This window comes from Aspergillus wentii (assembly GCF_001890725.1).
Source record: "Aspergillus wentii DTO 134E9 unplaced genomic scaffold ASPWEscaffold_1, whole genome shotgun sequence".
NCBI lineage: Eukaryota > Fungi > Ascomycota > Eurotiomycetes > Eurotiales > Aspergillaceae > Aspergillus > Aspergillus wentii.
The window spans coordinates 4,566,792-4,590,408 of record NW_024467832.1 but is presented as its reverse complement, the minus strand read 5'-3'; the positions used below and the strand labels follow the sequence as shown (position 1 = coordinate 4,590,408).

Here is a 23,617-nt window from a genome sequence, read left to right as displayed (position 1 = left end):
CTTGTCTAGTGAGATTTTGACCAAATCACAGCCAGTGAATTACTACATGTTGCCATCGTCCTCGACATGACGCTCATACAACGCCTGGATGCTCAAGTGGCACCGCCCCGGTTTTGCACGCGGCGGCCCACCGCCAAGGCCGTGTCTACGCAACGGATATAAAATCTTCAGGTTGGACCATCGCCGGAGTACTCTACATACGTAAGACATATTCTTGGCTTTTTTAACTCGTGTCTTCGTTTCGTTATCATTATCTATTCTGTTTCATATTGGTTGAGCCATTTATCGTCCCGCAATGCCAAGTTCAAGCTGTCGATTTCATAGCATTGACCAGTTTGTCCTGCATGTCGCAGAACAGATTGATTGCCTAGAACTGTGAGTTGTGGGTTTCCCTGGGATCTTAATATAGAGTCATACCTGGGTGAGCTTTTCCTCACTCGCCCCATTCAAATCCCTAGTAAAGGCAATTCGGTACGCCGATTCATCATTGACAAACGACACATCTGCCCCCGGAACTGGCACCGATGGCTCGACGTCGAAGAAAGACTTGATTCCAGAAGCAGACCCTGGCTGAGAGAGTTCCTGCAAAAATCCTGGGGCAATGGTGATGTGATCCACGCCAGCCAAAGCAAAGATCTCATCTGTCGAGGTCAAACTAGCCGGCAAGACCTGAGTCTTGGTCTTGATGGACTCGTAGTACTTTTGGATCGAGACGCAGAGAGGGATGAGCTTGTTGGGATCTTTGAATCTGGTGGCTGTTAGCACATATGCCCATTTACCGTCCCTCATCAACCTACCCTAGCTCAAAGTGAACCTTGAGTTGATTCACATATGGCGCGATATAGGTGCAACCAACTTCGGCTGCAAGAACCGCCTGTGTCATGGTGAACAGGGTCGTAGCCAACGTCCGCACCCCAGCCTGTTCGAGTGTCCGACAAGCCATTATTCCTTCCCATGTACTAGGGATCTTGATGCAGATCCGAGACTGCTCGAAACCAGGTTGGAGGTATTGGAAGAGTTGCACGATTCCTAAAACAGCAAGTCAGCCATCTATTCACCAACCTGACAGTTCAGCCAAACAGGTACTGCCACATACTCAGAGCATTCACAATCGTCTTCTCCGTAGAGTAAGAATAGTACGGGTTCGTCTGGATATGAACATGTCCATGGATATGCGGGGAGATCTTCAGAGCTAACTTCACCATCGCAATCTCGATCGCCAACTCCTCCACACTGACTCCAGGGAATCGCGGAAGAAGATCCTTTGCCAGTACCACAGAGTCCTTGACCAGCCCAGCATTTGTCGGCTTGGACAATTCCCCTGCTGCGATAGCCTATTTTTACTGTTAGTCTTTGTCCAACATAATCATATCTAGATAAAACCCACCTGGTTGGAGGTACAATCCTGGAACGGACCAAGTGTTTTGGCAACTAAACAATCAGCTCTATTCTCTATCCCTTCTCAAGAAACCCACCCTCATCATCCAAGGTATCGCAATCAACAATCGTCCGCGTGCGGAGAAGATCCAGCCCAGTTTGGCCCGTCATGGTTATATCACTAGACAGATTTCACAATATGAAGAAGTTGAGCCGACGAGTAGATGCGATAGTCAGTTTCAAGGGTGTGTTGAAAGAGAGAGAGTAAGACAGGATAAATATCGGCTGTCCTTTTCCCCTCGTCATACAACAAACATGACATTCCCCTCGTCTGAAAAGGGAAAGTTACCCGATTTCTGGCGATTGTCATTTGGCCTGAAGAGAGCTATGTCATTCTTTCTAGATATTCTTATCTCAATTAAACTATTTACATCAGAGGATAGCTACTTGATATTGATTGGAACTGCCATGAGGATCTTTAATATGACATTCATCTTATTCTCGATAGCTGACAATATTGAAGAATTGCTTCTTTGAGTAACAATAAGCCCAACTAATAGCCTCAAGCCACCATCAGCCAACCTTGTCTGTCTCTCCAGTTCTCTGTCTACTCCAACTTCGTGATAACACTCACCAATAGCATAATAAGTCTGTACATCTCCACTCTACTCCGCTGATCGATTAGGGCTTCATTACTCTCTCAGTTCAGCTCACGGTATATAACACAGCTGTTGGCCTAAACAACACACACATCTATATCCATGCTTGTCTTATGTTCACTGCTATAGTTACCGCATCCAGTAAGGCGAACCGCTGGCATCACGGAACACTCTACTCCGAGTGCCTCGAATGCGTATACAATAGTCCAGTGAATTGTTCTCCAGCTCGTGGATATTATTCTCAGAGATAACAAGACTAGCAACACTTGCATACCTAGCAACAAACCAACCCGAAGGGGAATATATTCGCTGTACTCTAAACCTATAAACGCCATCTCATGCACTCTTCCTTTTAACTATACGTAAGGTATCTGGTATATCCCATGTCATCTATTTCTGACTGGCCAACCAAGTCTCGTGGAGCTTCTTTTGTCTCTCCCAGTCCTTGCGGATCTTCTTCGATCGGCTCTTGGCGATCTCCTCGCCAGCCGCATCGCGGGTGGGAAGACCGTCCTGGTCCCACGCGCTGTATTCGTTTGTCCGGAACATTTCCAGATGGCTCAGTTTGCCCTTCTCCAGCCTCTCCAAGGCTTCTCTTTCCTTCTTCTCCTTTTCGGCCTGCTTTTGGAGTGCCTTCGCGGCCTTTTCTTCCCGGGCCTGGATCAGTTCTCGGGTCACAGGGCGGATAAGGGCGGGCTGGCTGTCACGGTCCTCGAGGTAGATACCGACATCAAACAGGTCAATGTCTCGCACCTTGTCACAGAGTGACAGAATCTCCTTGCCGATGTTGTCGGACTGGTCAAGGGAGGTCACCTTGGTGCGGAAGTCCGACAAAACAGTGGCATACGGCTTAGCAGACTCCGGAACTTCCTCTGGCGCAGACCCGCTTGCGATGATCTTGGCGACCTCTTCGGAAGAAACTCCAGTCGATGACCGAGCAGCTTGGCGGAGGGAATCACGGATGGTAGAAAGGGGGTACAAGAAGGCTCTAGCCTCTTCCGGGATATCAATACCGGACCAGCCAATCTCCTTGCTGTCTGCAGTGGCAGTGCCATTGAGACCGAAGGTGTTGACAATTGAGGTCACAAACTGAGCAGTAGCCTCGACATCCTTCGGGTTCAGCGTCGATTTATCGGCGCTGTTGTACTTGGAAATAAGATCCGAGATGGTGTACATTGCACCCGATGTGTTGAATGAGTCGCAAAGGTTTTCATGAACAGTGTTCTTGGCTGCCTCCAAAGCAGCACCAAGAGAGCTGTCCGCACCAGAACCTTGCAGGGCGGCGGGATCCTTCACCTTGATGAAAAAGTTGTTGACCTTGTCTTCCCAAGAGTTTCCGGCGTTGACGAGATCCTCTGTGATCTCAACACCGTCTTTCCAGCCACCAAGCAAGAACACAATACGCAGGCTGCGTGGTGTCCACTCCTTCCTCTCCAACGCCTCGCGAACGGTGGTGAAGTTCTTCAAAGACTTTGACATCTTGGATCCCTGAATAGACAAATGGCCCATGTGCAAGAAGTAGTTAACCCACTGGTCGTGAGAATGAGCATGGTCATGATTGTGAACGTGAGCCCAGTATGCTTCACTTTGAGCGAGTTCGTTATCGTGGTGAGGGAAAGCCAAGTCAATTCCACCAGAGTGGATATCCATCTGCTGGCCCAGTCTAGCAGATGCCATAGCAGAGCACTCAATGTGCCATCCTGGTCGTCCCTTGCCCCAAGAGCTCGACCAGCTTGGCTCACCTGGCTTCGAGGACTTCCACAGTGCAAAGTCGGATTTGGAACGCTTGTCGGTGGTCTTACTGGCGAGGGAGCCCTCACCTTCTGCGAGCAGTTTGTTATCAGATCGGCTCCAGGGTTCGAGTCGTGCGTAGGGGTATCCGGCGGCCTCGAAAGCGCTAATGTCAAAGTAGACAGATCCATCGTCGGTAACGTAGCCGAACTTGTTTTCGACGATCTTCTCCACAAAGTTGGCGATCTCCGTTCCGTATTCGGTCACTCTGGTCAACTCATCGGGGTCGAGAACATTAAGATCTCGCATATCTCTCAAAAACCGCTCCTCGTATTTCTTCGTCAACTTGGTGAAGATTCCGTGGTCGTCGGCATCGATCGAAGATCCCTTAAGCGAATCGAGGTACGGCAGGAGAAGGTCCTGAGCGTCTGTGTAGAACGTCTCCGCAAAGCCTGTTGCTTCCGCTGCCGAGCCTTCGGCCTGCGCAATCACATTCGCCGCCGAGGCCGCGGTCTTGATGTGCATCTTCACCTTCGCTTCATCATCGCCCGCCTTCTCATTACCCGGTAGGGCTCCACCGTTAAGCACGACTGCGTAGGTCTTCTCCACGGCATCCTTGTACTGGGCTGGAGGAAGATCAGGGTCCAACAACGATAGGTTCTTCTTCAGGTATGCCGTGTATGCTTTCTTGGCGACGTCCAAAACCTCCGCGTTGATCGTAGGGTGACTGGATGCAAATTCGGTGAAGAGATGCTGCTGACGTGCTCGGAGAATAATCTAAACAATGACCTTTCTTAGCATTCTCCACCACCAAACCCCATCAACAAAAGACCATACCTTATCATCCACATCCGTAATATTCATCACAAAGTTGACATCGAATTTGAAGTAGTCGCGCATGATACGGCGAATGATATCGGTGCTGACATAGTTTCGAGCATGGCCCAAATGCGCATCGTCGTACACAGTCGGCCCACAGGCGTACCAGGTGACTTTCTTTCCCTCGGGATCAATTGGAACAAACTGGTTCTTGGATCGCGTCAAGGAGTTGTAGACCTTCAAGGGAGGCAGGTTGGAACCAGTGTTCGGCTGCCGCCAGGGCGGCTGCTGGCGCGCGGTGGCCATGGACCTGGAATAGATAAACAGAGGGGAAAACAAAGACAGACGCTGTTTCGACAGACAGTTCCGAGAGGAGATGAGGAGCGAAACGCGATGGAAGGAGAGGGGCATAAAGGAAGAAGAAGGAGAGGTCAGCGGAGGAGAATGCAGGGAGCAACTAAATGGAGGGGGAGGGGCTCAAGGGCAACAACCAGCAAGTCACGGTCTCTGTATGACTCCGGCGAAAAGCCAGAATGGGCCAATGGAGGAAAAGGCCAACGGCGGCTGACCGCGCCCTAAGCCCTAAGCCCTAAGTGGTCTTAGTCCGGTCTAGATCGGAGGATCTCCAAGCTTTGATTCTGCGACAAGAAAGAGGAAGAACGATCAAGAGCTTCACCTGGAGCTTGGAGGACGTTGCGGGATAATTACAATTGATAGGATTCTTTCCTTGGCCATCCCCATCCAGACACAATGCCTTCTCCCTTCCTAACTCCCGGTTCGCGGTCGCAAGCGGACAGTCTTGCTCTTCTCCATCTCCGCAGAGATAATACCATCCCGGCCATCCTCCAGCTTCACGATGAGCAAAACCTAGGCTACAAGGAGGGCAAGGTCACAAACACCCGTTTCGGATCGTTCCCGCATAGTACCCTTCTCGACCAGCCTTGGGGCTCGCAACTCATCGCCTCCAAGGTCGACACTGGATCTCGGGGTCGCAAACCGCAGCAGTTGAAGCGCAAGGCAGACGACTTGGATTCCGCCACTCCGACCGAGAACGACGGACGACCTTCCCCCAAAGCTCCCGTCGCAGCATCCAGTGGCTTCCTTCATCTCTTGTATCCAACTCCCGAAACATGGACTGCATCGCTCCCCCACCGGACGCAGGTCGTCTACACACCAGACTACAGTTATATCCTCCACAGGTTACGCGCACGACCAGGAAATACGATCATCGAGGCAGGCGCCGGAAGTGGCTCGTTCACACACGCATCGGTCCGTGCTGTGTTTAATGGATACCCCGCGGAGGCAACACCGACGAAGAAGCGACGATTGGGCAAGGTCTGCAGTTTTGAATTCCACGCACAGCGCGCGCAAAGGATTCGGGATGAGGTTCACCAGCATGGATTGGACGGACTTGTCGAAGTGACACATCGTGATGTTTACGGAGACGGCTTTCTCCTGGGCGACCCTCAGACTGGTGCCTCCCCTAAAGCCAACGCAGTCTTCCTCGATCTGCCTGCCCCGTGGCTCGCCCTGAAACATCTCGTCCGCAACCCACCCTCGGGCGCTGAATCGCCTCTCGACCCCAATGCCCCCGTGTATCTCTGCACATTCTCCCCATGCATGGAACAAGTGCAACGAACAATCAGCGCAATGCGCCAACTGGGCTGGATCAACATATCAATGGTGGAAGTAAACCATCATAAAATCGAAGTGAAACGGGAACGAGTCGGACTTGACGCCGAAGGCGTCCGCGGGGCAATGGTATTCCCCAAATCGGTTGAGGAAGCCGTTGGCAAGATGCGCGCCCTCGAAGAACGCTCAAGAAAGTTCCGCGAACTGCAACAAAATGAAGGCGACGACGCAGTATTACCCGAGGAATCAAATGCAGAGAATGAGAATGCCGCTGCTTCATCATCCGACAAGTCGATCCCATCGCACGATCTAGGTCGCATCGTACATCGGACCGAGTCAGATCTGAAGACACACACTTCATACCTTGTTTTCGCTATTCTGCCCAGAGAATGGTCCGAGGAAGAGGAAAAGAAGTGTCAGGAAGCATGGCCTGCCACCGCTGTTGGGGCTGCACAGAAACAAAAGAGCAAGAAACAAATGAAGCGTGATCAGAAGGAGCGACGACAGCAGGACGAGCAAGAAGAAAAGCAGAACACTGCCTAGAATGACCAATCATAATCTCAGTAGAGGAATTTGGTTAGTTTTTAATTTGTATAGTCATGAGGATCTGGTCGTATGCTGCAAAACGGCGCTGTTTCAATATGTAAGAATCAAAAAGGTTGTCACTGTCTCCAGAAGAATTTTAAACATCAAAAGGCTTCTGATTTAAATCACCGTCTTCTCATCATGACATAAATGCAAATATGTGTCTATGTACAATAAAATGTATGGATATTCTTCAATAAAAAAGAAGTAAACGATTCGAGAGAAAGGGTGCCCAGTAATAACCCAATGAGGTCAGGATAATACTGGGCCATGAACTGCAAAACATGCCAAAAGGGGCGCTAACAAGAAAATGATTCGCCAGAAATGATAGAAGGCCAGGATGGACCGTCAGAGGTTGTTTTCCTTCTTAAACTTGTCCCATGCTTCGTTGAGGGTGCTGAACACTGAACTTGCAATCATGCGTTGTTCGGTGGTGGCATTACTAGGGATCTGGTGCGATGTCAGCAACGGATGCTTTTAGTAGATAAGTAAATATTTATTAATACATACCTTGTCAGGATGCACCTTGCCGATGCCCTTCATATACTGAATCTTGACCTTGTTGGGCATGATCAGTTCCGACATGTTGACCTTCTTCCATCCTGCTTCGGGCCATAGGACATTGTCCAGACTGCCCAGGAGCGCCCGCAGGTTGTCCTGTTTGCCGCCCTTCCAAGCTGCCAGTCGTGCATCCACGGCTTCAATGAGAGCAACTCTTTCCTCATCAGCACGATCGGCCGCTTGGTTGGCTGCGCGCAGTCGGCCGACAGCCTCGGAGTTGCCAGAAGGCGCACTGCTACCACCAAGATCAGCCAGAGCAGATTGTTTCTTGGGTGCAGGAGCAGCTGGCTTCCTCGCTGGAGCTGAAGGCTTCGGTGCGGGTTTGCTGATACCAGCAGCCTTCTCGCATCGATTGCGGCCTTGAATACTTGTGCTACCACCGTGGCCTGCTTCAACTGCTTGCCGCCACACCTTCGCGGCATCTCCCCAGCGCTCCAGTTGCTCCAGAGCTTCGGCCTTGCGCATCAGGGCTTTACCGAAAGAGTCCCTCATGGGTTTGGCGGATTCACCGTTGCCCAGATCAATCGTTTCCGACTCTCCCTTTGAAGGTCCGATTATATCCAATGCTGTGTCTGCATCACTGATTGCTGATTTGGGCTCACCAGTCTTCAGCCCCGTCATGGCGCGATTGGTGAGGATCAAGATATTGATGGGGTGCTTGTCAGGAAGCATGGCAAGTGCAGCTGTGAATGATTCATGAGCAGCCGCATAATCTCCCCGTTTGTAAGCGTCTGCTCCTTTCTCCCGGTGTCGATGAGTGGAAGTGAGAGCTTCTGAGGATGCTGGAGGCACTGCTCTAGGGGGTGCCTTGGGGCGCGTTGGCAAGGGTGTAGCAGGTTTAGATGATCGTGAAGGTAAGGGTTTCGCTGGCGATGGTGAAGGCCTTGGTCGATCAACCGGTGGTGGGGCGGGAGAATCGAACAAATCAACAGCTGGTTCCGGAGCGGGTGGTTGAGGAGTAGGTCGCTTCCTTCTGGCGGGACTAACATACGCTTGTGCTGTCTGCTCTTCCACTGCAGTCTTGGTCACGCGAGATCGAGGGTCGCGTGTTTCGGTTCTTGTCTGCACCTTCTGCTGCATGAAAGCAGGCTGCTGCATACGTCTTTCAGGTGCTGGAGAGGGTTGTTTTCTGAAGTCATCACTACTGGCGCCAGCCCGCATTTCATCATTCTGGTGGTAGGGGTTGCGAGACCGGCGTGAAGGGGGAGGAGCGGGGGCGCCTGTTTCGAGAAGAAGAGCCTCGTCTGTGAACCCTTCGGGCTTTGCTTGAGGAGTGGGACGCTGGTGGTCTCTGGAGCGTGGCTGCGGGCGTGGCTCCTCGTGGTCAGGAGCATCCCTCAGCCATCGAGGTTGATTGGGATCATGCTCGGTATTAAATTCGTTAACCACCTGTTGCATCTTCTTACTGCCGGTCTTCCATAAGGAGTTTGCTGTCTTCAAAAAGTTGTTGCCAAACTGAGAAGCAACCTGCGCCGGATCTTTACCGGCTGGACTCCGTTGGTCACTGCGACTTCTCGATGCATTGGATCTCTCCTCTCTCATCCACGGGGGAACCTCTCGGCCTGGCCTTTCACTGCGTTCTCTGCCCCGCTCCTGGCGATCCGCATAATGGTCATCAACCGTTTGTCTGCCTTGGGATTTCTGCCGAGATTCTTGATGCGCTTGTGTAAGGAGCCAGCCAACAGCAGCTTGAACGTCCGTTCCCGAAGCTGTCCTGCTTAGCGCATGGGCGGCTTTGTCCGCAGGAAATCCCATATCGACAAGCTCCGCCACCGCGCGGTCGACGTCATTTGATGGCTTTGGAGGTGGCTTAGGAGATGGTTCACGTTCTTCGCGAGGGGATGCGCTAGGAGGATTTGCCGGTGGTTCTGAGCGCGCGAATTCGGAGACAGGCTTTGAAAGCAGACCAAGAAAGTCATCATCATCATTCTGGACTGGCTGGGGCGCCGGAGTTGATTTTGGTTTCAACTGAGCTAAGCCAAATGGGTCGTCATCGTCAGGGAATGCATCGGCCCCTTGGCCCATTGAACCAGCACCGTTAGACGTAGACTGGAACGGAGGTGCGTTAGTTCGAGGCGATGGGCTGGGCTTGGGAACCGGGAAGTGACTTGACGCATCCACTGGGGCCTCGGCGTTGAATGCGGCGAGAAGGTCATCTTCATCTGGAGATTGCACCCTTTGTGCGGCCGGTCCTGGACCAGCGAAAGCATGCTGTTTGGAACCTCCTTTCTCTAAGCTATCCCAGAACTGACTGTTCTGCGAACCATACTGCGCCTCATACCGTGTCCTGTTCTCCGCTTCCTTTCTGGCTCTCTCCTCCTGTAACTTCTTCTGCTGCTCGATGAGGGACAGGTTCTTGTTGCTGGAATTGGATGGACCGAATGAGACCAAGTTTGCAAAACTGTCGTTGGCCGGAGTTGCCGACTTTGAGGGCGGGTTGGAAGGACCAGAAGAGCCGGAAAGGGGGGTACTAGATCGACCGGAGGGGATGGAATCATTGCGCCGCACACTGGGGAACAATAGACCTGAGCTCATGGGGGGAGGTTTGTTGGCATTATTGGACGAGTCGGGGGTCCAACTCAGGCCGTTCAAGTCATCCATTGCGATTCAATAATATTGAAGAGGTTGTAAGCAGATGATGTCTGGAGGGATCGATTAGGAATGAGATGGTAGAGGGAGTGGGCCATGATCTGGTCTCACCATCAACTGCCACGGGGCAGGAAAGGATCGACGTGTCTGAAGGAAATAGATAGAGAAGAGTTAACTCATGAATAGATCATCAGAACTCAGTCAATGAGCAGCCATTTTCAACGTCAAAATAACCAACTTTCGATTGAAGATGGTGTTACTATCCAATTCCCCCCTGGAGATCGAGACCGCGACCGTCATTGCGTGGCTGAACGGGGCTGACAGCTGTGGCTGGTGAGGTTGGAACGTGACTGCGGAAAATTCATCACGTGTGGTCTATAACCTAGGCGGATCAACATCTCTAGATTACTTTAGATTCACTTTAGCTGCAGGTTTCGACGGCCTTCCTTCGATCTGTCTCACTTCACTACTAGATGGATTTTCTCGGCCGGCGTAATGATTCACGGCAGTCTCTATTCCTGACAATGTCTCCACAATTCTCTTCACATTGTTTTTGATACTTACTGCTAACTGCTCAAGACTGTCGACCAAGGTCTTTCGCGCCTTTGCCACCACCCACAGCACACTGCATATGTTTTCATCAATTCTTGCCTGAATATCGCCTTATTGGGCTATGATCTACAGCGTCTACAGGAGTTTATGCAGTGCGACTCACCGGGAGTGGCATGATAAAGCCAATACGCACCGAGTCGGTTAAGCGAAGAGGGTTCATAGCGGCTTCTCTGCCATCTTGACTCAGTTCTCACGCACTTCTGGTTGAATATCATCCATCACATCTGATAACGAGTAGTGCTGCACGCAGTGTTGATGTCGACATGCCACAACGCCAGCAGTACTTTCATAACAAGCACAGCATCGTCTGGCGAGTAGCCACTTCATGAAGCAATGGACTTGAATTATTGAAAGGATTGCAATGAACAGACATACTTTCATATCACGGACTTCTCCGTGATGTAATGACAACAACTTGAAGGCCAATGTTCAGGCATTGGCCGAAGCCAAGCTAGAAGGATGATATCCTTGTCCGGAATTGCAATCGCACAAATCGGATAAACCTATATCCTGGGACAGTGGCTACGATGCTCTGAGCCTGAGGATGGGGATATACATGAAACAAACCTTCCGTTGAAGAATATCCATGGTTCAGAGTTCAAACAAGTCGTCATGGACCGTGTGCTCCAAGTCAACGCTCATGAAGAAACAAGATTTAAAGCAAAGGCTAGTTGGGCACCATTTAGACTCTACTGTCTCAGGTTTCAAATATGGTCAGGGGTTTAGAAGCTAAAGAGTGGCTTAATCTCTCGGAGGATAACGGATTATGGGATAATAGCATCAGGACTTAGTAGTAAATAGATTACCGTCGTTGGGTGTGAATTTCATGTCGGCTACCACTACCGGCCAGGTACCAGCTACTTAGTGGAATAACCTCGTACTCGACAGATTTCGGTGAATTTAGAATGCTAGAATGTTCGCAATCATCCTTCAATCCTTCCATCTTATTATATGTTCAGAATACTACCTGCACTGTAACACTGTAATACACTGCCGTACAATACCCGTGGAGCGCGCAAAGACCACGTCCCCGCTTTAATTCTCGGGGCAATCGAGCCGCGCGGTAGCAGCGAACTAAACCGAGAACCGCCAGTGAGCAGCAGCCCCTAAAAACCCTTAATCGTGAAACCACGGCGACCCAGCAGTGTGGCCACGACCGTGTCTCCCGTACTGTCCTTTGCGCTGGGTTTTGCCGATGTCAAAGTGGAGAGAGAAAGAGGAGTCAGTATGTTATTAGTTATTGTGTATCCAATTTTATCTCGCTTGTTGGGCAAAGATGCACTATATGTCATACAAGATATGCAAGGTAGGATCATGAGATCATGAATGCAGGTCGCAGGATCCATCGATTGAACGACTGGGCATTTGACAAGGGGTGCGGATGCAGCATACACTAGGAATGGAAGTGCGAGCAGAATAGTAAGGAACTAGATACTTCTCGACCCAACAAAGAAAACGACACGTTGACCGGGAGTCGACCGGTTGGATCGCATAGGAGCACCTCTCGAAATAGAAGACGTGTGCAGATGTTGACATGCTCGAGGTGTACCGTGCTCCATTAGGGCGATGATCACTCGGAAATGGACAACCAGCCACCAGGGGGAAGTTTTTCTGTAGTCTGTACTGTGTGGTCTACAATGTACATCCTGTTCCTGGCACTGTTTTCCCCCTTGAGACCATACCAACCAGTTTGCTGCGGTGCCTCCATTGTATGATACACACTCACACAATCACAATAATAATGTTCACAACCTACACAATGGATTGTAGTATTATCAGATAATGTGCCTTGCAGCATCACCATTAATAATACTGTAAAATACCATCCGGACCGCCCGAAAATCTAGATCCGCTCTTCTGGGGGGGAAGCAGGCGGAAATATGCGTCCGTGCTTTTGCTGCTTGGATCGACCTAACCATCCCCTCTCGCTAACTTGCCCTAATCCTTTATATTATTATTACCTTACAGAGTACTACCTTACTATTATTATTACTTGCTATTATTATTATTGAGCAAATAGACTGTTGAACAACAAATACCGAGTACAGTATCGTACAGATCGTGGGGCATCTCCCCTTTGAGGCATGCATTCGATATGAACTAACTGCTGCTTAACCTCGACCAGAGCCCATCCTTTTTCCCCCCTAGAAACAATCCCAAAAGCTCCCCCCACTTTGATTGACGCTCTGTTTTCTCTCCTTTTTTTTTCTTTTTCTGCTTTTCTTCCGGTGGGAAACTTTCATTAATTCTTGCACTGGCACTGGATGACTTTCCCTCTCCCACTTTCCGTACCCATAAAAACCTACGCCTACGCCTATATCCATCCAGAGTCACCGACCGCCCCGCTTCGTTCGGTATTATGTATCGTTGCTGTGATTATTTCTGGGTTAGTAGTAATTCTCTAGTCGGCTTCTTTTATTTGGCCTCAAGTGGGAAAAAAAAAAAAAGAAAAGAAAAAAAGTCCAACTTAGCGCCTAGAATGCAGTAGTAGATCATCATCTTCTTTATGTATTATTTGCCTCCTCTTTTTCCCCTCCTCCTGGTAACATTCCATCTCGTGCTTCCGCCCTTTTAGCAGACAATCCTCCGTGTGACTACGACTCTATTTCTCTTCTACTACTACTGCGACTATCCTTCTCCTCTTTCTTAGTCGCAAACTTCCTCTCCCTCTCGTTGGATTGGGTACTTCTCCCTTGTCTTCCCCTCCCCCTCCTCTCTCTCTCTCCCCCATCCACACTCCCTCTTCTTCGACATGGGTCTTTTCAAGCGCAAGGACTCTAAAAACTCCATTCAGAGCGACAAGGAAGAGCAAGAGTCCTTTGCCTCCAACAGTGCTCGCACTTCAAATGCATCGCTGAGATCCCCCGGTTTCAAAGGGAGTGGGCTTCCCGCCTCCATCCCAGAGCTCCCCATTGCCAAACCCCCCGATCCGGCACTGGACCCGGCCGCCTACCTTCGAAGCATCCACGCCGTCCGGGACAGGGCCAATTACATTCTAGTCAAGGCAAAGAGGAACAAATTGAACCATTTCGATGTGGACATGACCAAGTTCGCAGTAACCGCTTCCTACATCGTGTCCATTATCAAGGTGAGTGAATCGAACCGAACCTGCCTCTTATCATGTGATGTAGCTTGACCCTGACTGGATCCTCCTTTGTGAAGAGAGATTACGCTCCGGAATACGAATCTATCCCTCCCCATGGCCGTTGGCAACACTTTGACGTCGGTGGCCGACCCCGAGTCAACCAGCTTCTGCAATCCTGGCCGAGTACGATCGACGCGCAAGAACGAACCCGCCGGCTGATTGACCTGTTCGTCGTCTCGGTATTACTCGATGCTGGTGCGGGCACCAAGTGGTCCTACAAGTCGAAGGAGTCTGGCAAGGTCTATTCGCGGAGTGAAGGGTTGGCCGTCGCTGCCCTGGAGATGTTCAAGAGCGGCCTTTTCAGCAGTGATCCCACAGAACCCTGCCAGGTGGATGGTGCCGGACTCAAGAAAATCACGGTGGATGTATTGGCAAAGGGAATGCAGCACTCGGAGCAGAACCAGCTGGCGGGTCTGGAAGGCCGTGCGGGTCTACTGATTCGACTATCGGACGCATTGAACAACCAGGACTTCTTCGGAGTGGATGCCAGACCAGGGAACATGCTCGGTAAGCTCGACAATGAATGGCTCGATTTTTTTCTATTCGCAGCCTCGCTAACCATGACTCATTTACCAGACTATCTTCTTTCGCACCCATCGACCTTGGCTTCGTCCGTGCCCATCGTTCCGATCACCACACTGTGGTCCGTTCTTATGGATGGTTTGGCCGGGATCTGGCCGCCTTCTCGCACGCAGATTGACGGTGTGTCGATAGGAGACGCTTGGGTCTGCTCTAGCATGCCCCAATCTCCTCCTGGGCAGCCTTGGGAGAGCATTGTTCCGTTCCACAAGCTCACACAGTGGCTGTGCTACTCCATCATGGTCCCAATGTCGAAATTGATGAATATCCACTTTGCAGGCAGCGATCTGCTGACCGGTCTTCCCGAGTACCGAAATGGCGGTCTTCTGATCGATATGGGGCTCTTGACGCTCAAGGAGGACGATTTGAAGCGCGGCATTGAAGGCTACAAGGAGAACGCACAGATCAAGGGGCAACCCAACGTGGAGGTCGTACCACTTTTCAATGCAGATGACGATGTGATCGTCGAGTGGCGAGCCGCCACCGTGGGTTTCCTGGACGAACTCCTCGATGAGGTGAACGGCCAACTGGGTCTGAGAGGAGAAGACCAATTGACTTTGCCACAGATGCTTGAAGCTGGCTCGTGGAAGGTATGCTGGACTGTTTAGACTGTCTATACTGCTTATGCTAATATGTTCCAGGGTGGCCGTGAGATTGCAGAGGTTTCGAGACCAAACACCAAAGAACCCCCGATCATGATTCGCTCCGATGGTACTGTATTTTAATATTGCATCCTTTGTCGATTCTCGAATACCAGATCACGCCAGCCTTACGCTTATATTCTCTCCCCGGGTGGCGATGGTCTTTTATGACTGCTTGATGACCAGACGTTTTGTCCTTCTACTACCGTTCTTCCTTCTCTTCTTCTCTTCCCCTTTTATCGTCTCTTGGGGAACGTTTATATATCCCGTTTATTCCTTTTTGTGTAGAGTCGTTTTGACGACGTCATGACATGTCTTTTTGTATTCTTTCCAACACAGAAAAGGAGGGAAAACACTGATGATTAGTACTGTTTTGTCTGAAACATAGGTAAAGGAGCATTGCGAACTTCAATTAGAGCCCAATATTAATATTGTGCATATTGGAATTTGATTTATGATTGTTTGGTTAGGAAATTATTTCCTGCGCCTCATTTTGACAGGAAGACGTTATTAGGGGTTGGACTAGTGTTTGTGGCTGCGTGTGGCTTGGTGTACTACTGCTAAGCGTTCCAAGCTCTTGATAATATCCCAGCATCATCATCTGGATGCTTGTTCAATAATTCTCCTATATTCATCATCACCACCACCACCATAAACACACCTTCACGCCCTCCAACACACCCATTTTATTCGCTTCTCCTCGCCTGATTTGTTCGGTTCTCCCCCGAAAGTTAAGAGAGTATAGAACTCTGTTTTAAGGTTTCTGCTCAGCTCGCGGCTGTGCAGCTGTAGATCTCTGCCTTCAACGGAAGTGTGACTTTGGCCCTAAAGGCTATCATACGTACCCCGAAGGACTGAGCATATACCCCAGTGGGGACTGCAAAGTAAATACCTTATGAATTGGAGAAGGCAGCTGTCCGGTAAGAGGATACATACAGCTGTGTATTGTCATCGAGGTCCTGCCTAGCCCTTGAGCATCGGTGCCTTTTTGACCATCATATATTATGTACCTTTGCTTCAGCCTCCTCTACCAACCATATACCCTGATTTACCAACAGCTTTCCAACGTTTATTTTAAAATGATCGTCTCTATGTTTTCGTGACATCATCGGATTTCCCTTTCCGGCCACTGACATCTCACATCACATGACCACGGAACATCATTCCTCCGCTATGATCCGCCGGTTCGTTATTGTTGAGGCTGGGTCAGTCATCCTCGCGCAGATGTTACATACGATGGAAGACACCTGACACACTCCATTCCCATTGCTCCATTCCACGGGCTCTTCTCTTTCCCTGAAAAACAAGTACAGGTTGTAAAACGACGCAAGACGCAAAAAACCAAACCCGTCCAGTGCCCCAATTCCAGTCTCCCATTTTAGCTATCTAAAGCAACCCGCAACCCGCAGTCGCGGGGTTAGTTTTACCCCATAGTCCGGACCATCTGTTCTATCTGCCTCCCCAACCCAACGAAAGAAAGAAAGACCTCCATGATGGATCATCGAAAAAAGAAGAGAAAGGTGCTTCTTATGGGGAAGAGTGGCTCGGGCAAGTCGTCGATGCGCTCGATTATATTTAGCAATTATGTGGCTAAGGATGTACGGCGGTTGGGAGCTACAATTGACGTCGAGCATAGCCATGTCAAGTTCATGGGCAATCTGACGCTGAATCTTTGGGATTGTGGAGGGTGAGTCTTGTCTTGTCTTGTTTGCCTTTTCTGGCTGTAGGTTTTGGTGCTGATAAGGCGGTTGGTTGAATACAGGCAAGATGCATTTATGGAAACATATCTCGCTTCGCAGCGAGGGAATATCTTTTCGGATGTTGCGGTGCTTATCTACGTCTTCGATATCGAGTCCCGGGAGGTCGACCGAGACCTTGACACTTACACCGCTATCATCGATGCTTTGAGAGAGAACAGTCCGCACGCTAATGTCTTCTGTCTCGTGCACAAATTGGATCTGATCCAGGCTGAGCACCGCCAACGGATTTACGAGGAGAGATCGGCCCTGATACGCAGTCGCTCGGACCATTTCGCGATAGACACCTTTGGAAGTAGTATCTGGGATCAATCTCTGTACAAGGCATGGGCGGGTATCGTGCACCGGCTGATTCCGAACCTGACGGTCATCGAGCGGTTCCTGAGCGCCTTTGCTAAGCGGATCGATGCGGAGGAAGTGATACTCTTTGAGCGGTCGACATTCCTCACCGTGACATCCGTTGCGTCCGAAGTCGGCGACCTGAACCCGATTTACGATCGACACGAACGGCTCTCCAACATCATGAAGGCATTCAAGCACTGCGCCGCCAGAAACACACACACCACCCCGGCAACCGCCGGCTTCCTCGTCATGCACACCAAAACCCCGCAGTTCAACGTCTTCCTCGGCCGTTTCACCGATAACACATACATCTTCATGGTTGTGCCTCCTGGGGAGGCAGCATACAACTGCGCCGTGATGAACACCATGCTGGCCAGAGAGGGCTTCTCCAAAGCAGCAGCGGCAGGATACGGGGACGGCTTTCCACTTCCCGCACCGGAAACCCCAGACGGACATGTCTGAGCGGTCCAATAAGACATGCAAGGCATGTCCAAAGTCATACCAACACAACAAAACCATGGCTACAGCTTACCAACGTGCTTCCCCCATGATGACGCCCGTTTCCGGTTCCTACACCCAAAAAACCAACTCACAAGTAATGCTATTTTCCTTTTTAATGAGATACCCAAAATCCAAGCATGGCATTCTACTGCTTTCATGGCGAACCACAGCCGCCCTCCCTCATTTTCTTCATGGATCTATCTGATGTGTCGATGACGTTTCTGGTTGATAAATTTGACTCTGTATAATGAATGCATTGCATTACATTACATTTTTACTTCTTTTATCTTTTTGGTCAGTTTGCATGGATGGTGGATGGTTTTTAAATCACTGTGACATGACATACATAATTGTGGCCAGAGGCGGAATATAACAAATGCATTTATGTCTCTTCGGTCATCGGTATCTGTATATTATCCACATAGAATAACAGACTGGATGATTCTGAATATAGTGCAATACGATATGTAGGTCATTTAACATTTTTTCTAACCTATGAACACCATAACATAATCAAATGAAATGAAATAAAATAAAATAAAAATGAGAATGAGAATGCTATATCTGTGTCATCATGCATTCTCGACTATGTCCATTAACTAATATCAAGTTATCAACTGTATACCTATACCCATCGCCTACGTCCGCTCAACCTCTAAAATAGAACCCCCATGCAGCAAGCATTGCCTCGTCTATCATTGTACATCTGGCATACGGACGGCAATATCGCCCGATTGCGTAATGTATCGAACCCAGGGGAGAGAGGGGTATTGCAACTAAGGTGAGGTGAAAGTTAGTCTTTGTTCCTTTTCTGCGTCATGCAGGTGTTTATTTCATGCAGTCTGCATGAAAGATAAATGGATGATGTGCATACCTTAGGCTCAGTAATCTTCAGATACCGCACTTGGATACCAGAGGTGGTGAAGTAGGGGATTTCGAACTTGACGTTGATGGGTCGCTTGGCTTTGCCCTGTCCTGTACCGCCCATGCTACCTCCAAAGCCACCGGTCATACCGCCGCCGTGCTCGTCGTCGCCCTTGACGGATGGCAACCCGAGCTCGGCACGCATGAGGAATTCCTTACCGCCGCCAAACTGCTTGATCTTCCAGATGATTGCGGACTTTTCGGGTGCGTAGTGGACGGTTCCGATGTTGGTGCGGAAACGGGGTGAGTCTGCGTCCTCTGGTACGGGGACGAGGATTTCGACGTTGTTGGCGGTGCTGCGGCGCTTGAATTGTGCTTTGGCCTTTGTGTATTGTTAGTTAGGGATCCGATGTTGGAAGTGCTGTAGCCTACCTTTAACATGTATTCCATCCGAGAACCAGAGTGCGATTCCACCAAACACTCGACCCAAATCAAAGGCTTCACTTGCGTATTCAACCGGTAACTCATAAGCTCGAACTCTCCATCCGGGGGTATAAAGCTGATTGTTCTATCATTTTCAAATCGAGAAAGTCGAACACACTGGTGGAATTTGACGTCCTCCATCTCCACAGACTTCCCTCTTGTGGCGCGACCTGTCGTCTCAAACATGACCTTGTCGTTCAGTCCCAGGCGCAGCTCCGGCATTCCACTCAGGTAGCACTTCATTTTGACGGCGCCCAGGATCTCAGATCGCAGGACGTTTCCAGTCGCGGACACGAGGAGGTTCAGAGATTCGACAACATCAAGGAAGACTTCGTTTTTGCGGTAGCGGATACCTTCACTTCGCCAGGAGACGGCATTGGTGACGGCAATGGGGGGTCGGGCTTGGACCTCAAGCTTGTGTGACTCTTGGGTAATATATCTAGAGTGACAAGGAATCAGCGACGTGACTATAAGCCCCATCCGGCCTTGGACTCACTCTTGCAATATCTTGCTTTCCGTCGTTTGCGGGTAGCCAAAGTCCATCATCTCATCCAGCAATTCATAGATAACGACAAAGTTATCCCGGATACTCTCCTCCTCCAGCACCTTGAAGTATTCGGTGAAGACCTCCACGATCTTGTGGAGGAAGAGTAGTATTTCGGTCGCATTGGTATTTCTCTTGGTCAGGGCGAGGATATAAAGGTTGCTGTGGCGGATATAGAGGTACTATAACGACAACGCATCTTTAGCAAACAGCGCAACAGTCTGATATAACGCGAGGGTAGCCCTGACGGAGGAAAAAGGGGGTAAGACAGCGGGTTGCGGGGAGCGAAAGCGGCGGGGAGGGAGACAGAGCGAGGCCGACCTCAGGCACTCAATTCAACCCAAAGTCGCAAAGACAAAGAACAACATACATTGATTCCTTCATGGGAGAAGCACGGCGGCACGGCGGAACTTTCTTCTTCGGCGTCACTGAGGAGGATGGGGAATTTCTCGACGGCGGACATGGGAATGTCTCCGCGATAGTTGCGGGCCAGAAGGGTCTACACAGCGGTCAGTTTTCGCGGGCCCATCTTTTTCTCTCTGTATTATCCATGGATGCAATTGGAAGCAGACGCATAGAGGCCAGGAAAAGCATACCTTGCCCTTCAGGTCCAGAAAGAAAAGCGCCGACGCCATGGTGTAGAGTAGTTAACGGGGAGAGATGATGATGTGGTGTCAAACGGTCAGGCGAATAATAATGGGGGGGAAGAAGTGGACGGGGTTTCAAGTCTTGATCACCACGCAAACAACAACCAGCATTGCAGCACTCGGTGAATCAGCAAGAAAAAGAAGAAGATGTGCAAAGACGATGAATGAACCGTACAGAATAACGAAGCCGTCGTTGCGTATACACAAGGCGTCTGGCTGCGCTTTGGGGCCCACGAGGAGCGCAACCCACGCCAAGGCCGAAAGGGGACTAGCGCGGATCCGGAAAACCCTTCAAATACTTTTTTTTCCCGCTTCGATTTGAATTTCTTTTCTTCTTTCTTCTTTGTACCAACGCTCCCATTAGACAGTGCAAGACAGCGAACCTAATTGCCTTGTGTGATTGCTGCGGTCTTTTTGACATTCTGTCGATTGACTGTCAGTTTTCCATGGCTGGATTGCGATACAGCGGTGCGAAGACTAGAATTTTGTTCAAGGTCCCATAAGAGCTGGCCGAGTATTTTTCTTACTGTTACTCGGGCGGCGTCAGAGGGACCGCACATTACTATTTTATCATTTATATTTTATTTATATCTCGAGAAAGAATGAAGAGAATCACCTCTGGTGGTATTTATTTATTTAATATCACAGATCTTGACCAAAAGTCGTTGTAAAAGTACATGTACAGTGGATGACAAGATCATCCATCCAGGATTAAACAACACATAACGAGGAAATAAACGCCTTGAAAATGCTCCCTGCGGCCATTTCCCAATCAAAGAAACCCCGACTCTAAGCAATTGTCTTCACGCCCAACGGTGCCAGTATCCGTTCTTGTGCAATCTTGTTGGCAATGTGTCCACCCTTCTCCAGAGAAATAGCCCCGACCACCGCGTACATGGTGTGGGCAAGGACGAGGTCGATTCCGGAGGCCTCGAGGTTGTTGGGCTGTACGGCAATTAGCAAAGAACTGGCACAAGCACTTGTATTCCCAATTGTTCCTACCTTTCTAGGAGCCCATCTCAAGACCTTCTGCAATTCGTATTTCCGTGCCAGCTCGGCAAGCGGCGTCTTGCCAGTCAAGAAGTTCTTGGTGTTGGCGGAGAGATTGTTCAAGCCATCCAAGGCCGGGTGTGTAAAGGCCTTTCGTCCAAACGCATCCTGAGTAAAAGCACCGGCAGAGTTCGTAGTATCCTGGACCAAGGCCAAAGAGGCCTGTAATTGAACGATCCGCTTGCCTATGCAATCGTTAACACCATAACAAAAACAGAAAAACACAGTTGTCATACCCAAAAAGGCCAGACGGTCGTTGAATCCTCTCCGACCCTGATCGAAACTCTTATGCGTCACAGCAAGCCACTTGACTTCCTCCGACAGAAGCTTGTCGCCCTCAGTGCCCAGCATGCGGATGTAGAACTCATCCAATAGTTTCGGGTTGGAGTTGACGGGGAATTCAGGTCTCTTGGAGTTCAATCGCAGACTGAAGGGAGCCTTGGCGCGAGGCGGGGTGTACGACCAGCGAGGCTGCTCTGCATTGTTGGCTGAGGTCTGCTCGTTGGCGTTGGCGTACGGCGTTGATGTTGACAGTCCACGTCGGGGGATGGCTGCGGAGGCAATCGAGGTGGGAGCAGCAAAGGAGCGACAGGTGGAACAGGAGACGGTCCTGGCCGCTCGAGAGGGGATAATTGAAGCCATGGAGAGGGGGGGGAGAACGGAGACGATTCACCTGGCCGGATCTTTCTTTTCCTTTGGACGATTGTCGGAGGTGAAGATGGAGAGAATTCGACATGCGGCGCTAGTCCGAATCGGGATTGCTTGGCATATATCGACAAACAATTACCTCTTATTCAGTTTATAGGAAATAATTTTTTATAATTATGAGGATATTACTGATACTGTCTAAGCTGTCTATTCATGACAGACAAGTACTCAATATTGTACAATATCCATGTTGTCAGTTATATCAGAAGCCACACGGTAACGAAAAGGACTATATAAACACCATACAACGAGAAAATACAACAACCTCGTACAATATCTCAGCTCCTCACACAAACGAGGGAGAGAACCAACCACTTCAACCTCGAGCACCAGCGTAGGCCACTTATGTCCTCCCGGCAAACGGCGCGTACTCGGAAAGAAACACTCGTCTGGCTCTTTGAGTGTATCTGTGATCCTCGGCGATGGTGGATGTCTAGTCGCCCTACCCCAGACGATCTCGGTTTCTGGAACGCCCATGCGGGCGAACATGAGTGTCAGCTTTGTGCTGAATGCACCGACGAGGCTTGCGTGTTCGTATGATGGGATGATCTTGAGCAGCCCGGTTGTTCCCTCGCAGGAGAAGCGGTAGGGGATGCCTTTCAGTCTGGCGATGTCGGTGTCGCCTGCTAGGTGATTGGGCGTGGTTTGGGAGGTTGGTGATGGCGATATATTGGTTTCCGTTGTCGGTGGTGTTGAGGTTGTCGAGGACTTCTTGGGCTGTCTTTTCGAGGGCTTCAAGATTGCTGAATGTGTGTTGTTGGTAGCCTGGGGGTAGACTAACAAGGAGACTGTGGGTTGGCATGGTGGAATGATGTTTATTATTCTTGAATATTCAGTTGTTGTAGATATATGGTAGTGAAGAATAAAGCTATCCATACTTACATTAGTAACAAGGTGAAGGTGTCATGGTGATAACTGTCTACGCTCTATCATATCTTCATTTTCAAAGCAATCTATCACCGTCCTTCTATGAAATCCCCCGATACTAGGGAGTTAGTTATCCATACTTACAAGTTACACCAAGAAAAGAAATAAAATATCACTCTCATAGGAGCACAAAGTTCATACATACATTTTCATCAACACGGCACTCTTTCATGCAGATGTTTGAGGCTATCCCAATTGAAGTATGGTTCTAGATTTTCTTCAGAACATTCTTAATTTCCTGCAAATGCATGTCCAGGGTGTCACCAAGCTAGTATTATTGTACCAGGAACAATTAAAGGCCTGCTACCGGGGCATATTGTAGATCCGTATATCAAAAGAAATAGGCACAATACTACTGTTGCCTTCGGATGTTGGCAGTGCTGTCAAAAGTCGGTCTGTTTCAGGGACTGTTCACCCTTTTTCCGGGGCTGAGCGGAAAAGAAAGGGGGCAAGAATATCTGAAAGAAGAAAGAAAGGAGAGATCTTCATCTTCATATCCGTAACTGCAGATCGGTTGGAGCGTGGGGTTTCTGCGTAACGAACCAATATGGAAGGTAAGATTGGTTGACACGAGGGGTTCAGTCGGTTCTGATCCATATTGTGGAGGTTGTACAGCTTGCTTCTGCAGTAGCAATACCCTTATTTGATATTATTGTTTCTGCAGATTGCAGACTGCAGACCATGTGTTGGAGATATGCTGAAGATAGAGTCAGTAAACTCGATAGAATCGACGGCGAGAAACAAATGACTAAAGCTTGAATTACAGCTCCATCCATGCACATACCTAAGGTCGCTTGCTTCAATTTGATTGCATCCATAGACAGCCCCATTATTGCATCATCTCCCCGTCCCCAGGTTTGCTAG

General features: G+C 49.7%; 8 protein-coding genes across 8 annotated transcripts; 2 read left to right on the top strand and 6 right to left on the bottom strand.

Moving 5' to 3' along the window:
* Positions 1-10: 10 nt before the first annotated feature.
* ASPWEDRAFT_179461 (transaldolase family protein) lies at positions 11-1,661 on the bottom strand. The gene is made up of 6 exons (XM_040831794.1): positions 1,476-1,661; positions 1,388-1,431; positions 1,097-1,334; positions 798-1,029; positions 418-748; positions 11-367 (listed from the first exon to the last, which is right to left on the bottom strand). Exons 1-6 carry the CDS (start codon positions 1,546-1,548, stop codon positions 305-307), a joined length of 981 nt encoding a protein of 326 aa, XP_040695436.1. The 5' UTR covers positions 1,549-1,661; the 3' UTR covers positions 11-304.
* A 765-nt stretch (positions 1,662-2,426) lies between these two features.
* ASPWEDRAFT_48262 (cysteine--tRNA ligase) lies at positions 2,427-5,693 on the bottom strand (the record flags this gene model as incomplete). The annotated part of the gene is made up of 3 exons (XM_040837084.1): positions 2,427-4,544; positions 4,605-4,934; positions 5,484-5,693. The coding sequence occupies 3 exons, from the start codon at positions 5,691-5,693 to the stop codon at positions 2,427-2,429; spliced, it is 2,658 nt and encodes an 885-aa protein (XP_040695435.1).
* A 1,458-nt stretch (positions 5,694-7,151) lies between these two features.
* On the bottom strand, positions 7,152-9,965 carry ASPWEDRAFT_23820 (UBA/TS-N domain protein; the record flags this gene model as incomplete). Its single annotated transcript, XM_040832533.1, has 2 exons — positions 7,152-7,253; positions 7,314-9,965. The coding sequence occupies 2 exons, from the start codon at positions 9,963-9,965 to the stop codon at positions 7,152-7,154; spliced, it is 2,754 nt and encodes a 917-aa protein (XP_040695434.1).
* A 3,352-nt stretch (positions 9,966-13,317) lies between these two features.
* On the top strand, positions 13,318-15,014 carry ASPWEDRAFT_100097 (URC4/urg3 family protein; the record flags this gene model as incomplete). Its single annotated transcript, XM_040827277.1, has 4 exons — positions 13,318-13,653; positions 13,728-14,217; positions 14,287-14,879; positions 14,931-15,014. The coding sequence occupies 4 exons, from the start codon at positions 13,318-13,320 to the stop codon at positions 15,012-15,014; spliced, it is 1,503 nt and encodes a 500-aa protein (XP_040695433.1).
* Positions 15,015-16,423: 1,409 nt separating this feature from the next.
* On the top strand, positions 16,424-17,491 carry ASPWEDRAFT_100610 (Rag GTPase GTR1; the record flags this gene model as incomplete). Its single annotated transcript, XM_040827316.1, has 2 exons — positions 16,424-16,617; positions 16,693-17,491. 2 exons carry the CDS (start codon positions 16,424-16,426, stop codon positions 17,489-17,491), a joined length of 993 nt encoding a protein of 330 aa, XP_040695432.1.
* Positions 17,492-18,225: 734 nt separating this feature from the next.
* Positions 18,226-20,056, bottom strand: ASPWEDRAFT_102124 (AP-1 complex subunit mu; the record flags this gene model as incomplete). The annotated part of the gene is made up of 6 exons (XM_040827450.1): positions 18,226-18,306; positions 18,405-18,776; positions 18,827-19,316; positions 19,374-19,603; positions 19,792-19,920; positions 20,018-20,056. 6 exons carry the CDS (start codon positions 20,054-20,056, stop codon positions 18,226-18,228), a joined length of 1,341 nt encoding a protein of 446 aa, XP_040695431.1.
* Positions 20,057-20,681: 625 nt separating this feature from the next.
* On the bottom strand, positions 20,682-21,760 carry ASPWEDRAFT_125901 (mitochondrial 54S ribosomal protein mL57; the record flags this gene model as incomplete). Its single annotated transcript, XM_040829199.1, has 3 exons — positions 20,682-21,013; positions 21,071-21,303; positions 21,355-21,760. The coding sequence occupies 3 exons, from the start codon at positions 21,758-21,760 to the stop codon at positions 20,858-20,860; spliced, it is 795 nt and encodes a 264-aa protein (XP_040695430.1). The 3' UTR covers positions 20,682-20,857.
* A 195-nt stretch (positions 21,761-21,955) lies between these two features.
* On the bottom strand, positions 21,956-23,017 carry ASPWEDRAFT_285142 (uncharacterized protein). The gene has a single exon (XM_040833144.1). It carries the CDS (start codon positions 22,700-22,702, stop codon positions 21,995-21,997), a length of 708 nt encoding a protein of 235 aa, XP_040695429.1. The 5' UTR covers positions 22,703-23,017; the 3' UTR covers positions 21,956-21,994.
* Positions 23,018-23,617: the final 600 nt, after the last annotated feature.

Coding starts and splice junctions, on each gene's coding strand:
- ASPWEDRAFT_179461 (XM_040831794.1), bottom strand. CDS start 1,548: ATGACGGGCCAAACTGGGCTGGATCTTCTCCGCACGCGGACGATTGTT. Junction 1,432..1,475: donor CGATACCTTGGATGATGAGG/GTGGGTTTCTTG, acceptor CTGATTGTTTAG/TTGCCAAAACACTTGGTCCG. Junction 1,030..1,096: donor GACGATTGTGAATGCTCTGA/GTATGTGGCAGT, acceptor TTGCTGTTTTAG/GAATCGTGCAACTCTTCCAA.
- ASPWEDRAFT_285142 (XM_040833144.1), bottom strand. CDS start 22,702: ATGGATAGCTTTATTCTTCACTACCATATATCTACAACAACTGAATAT.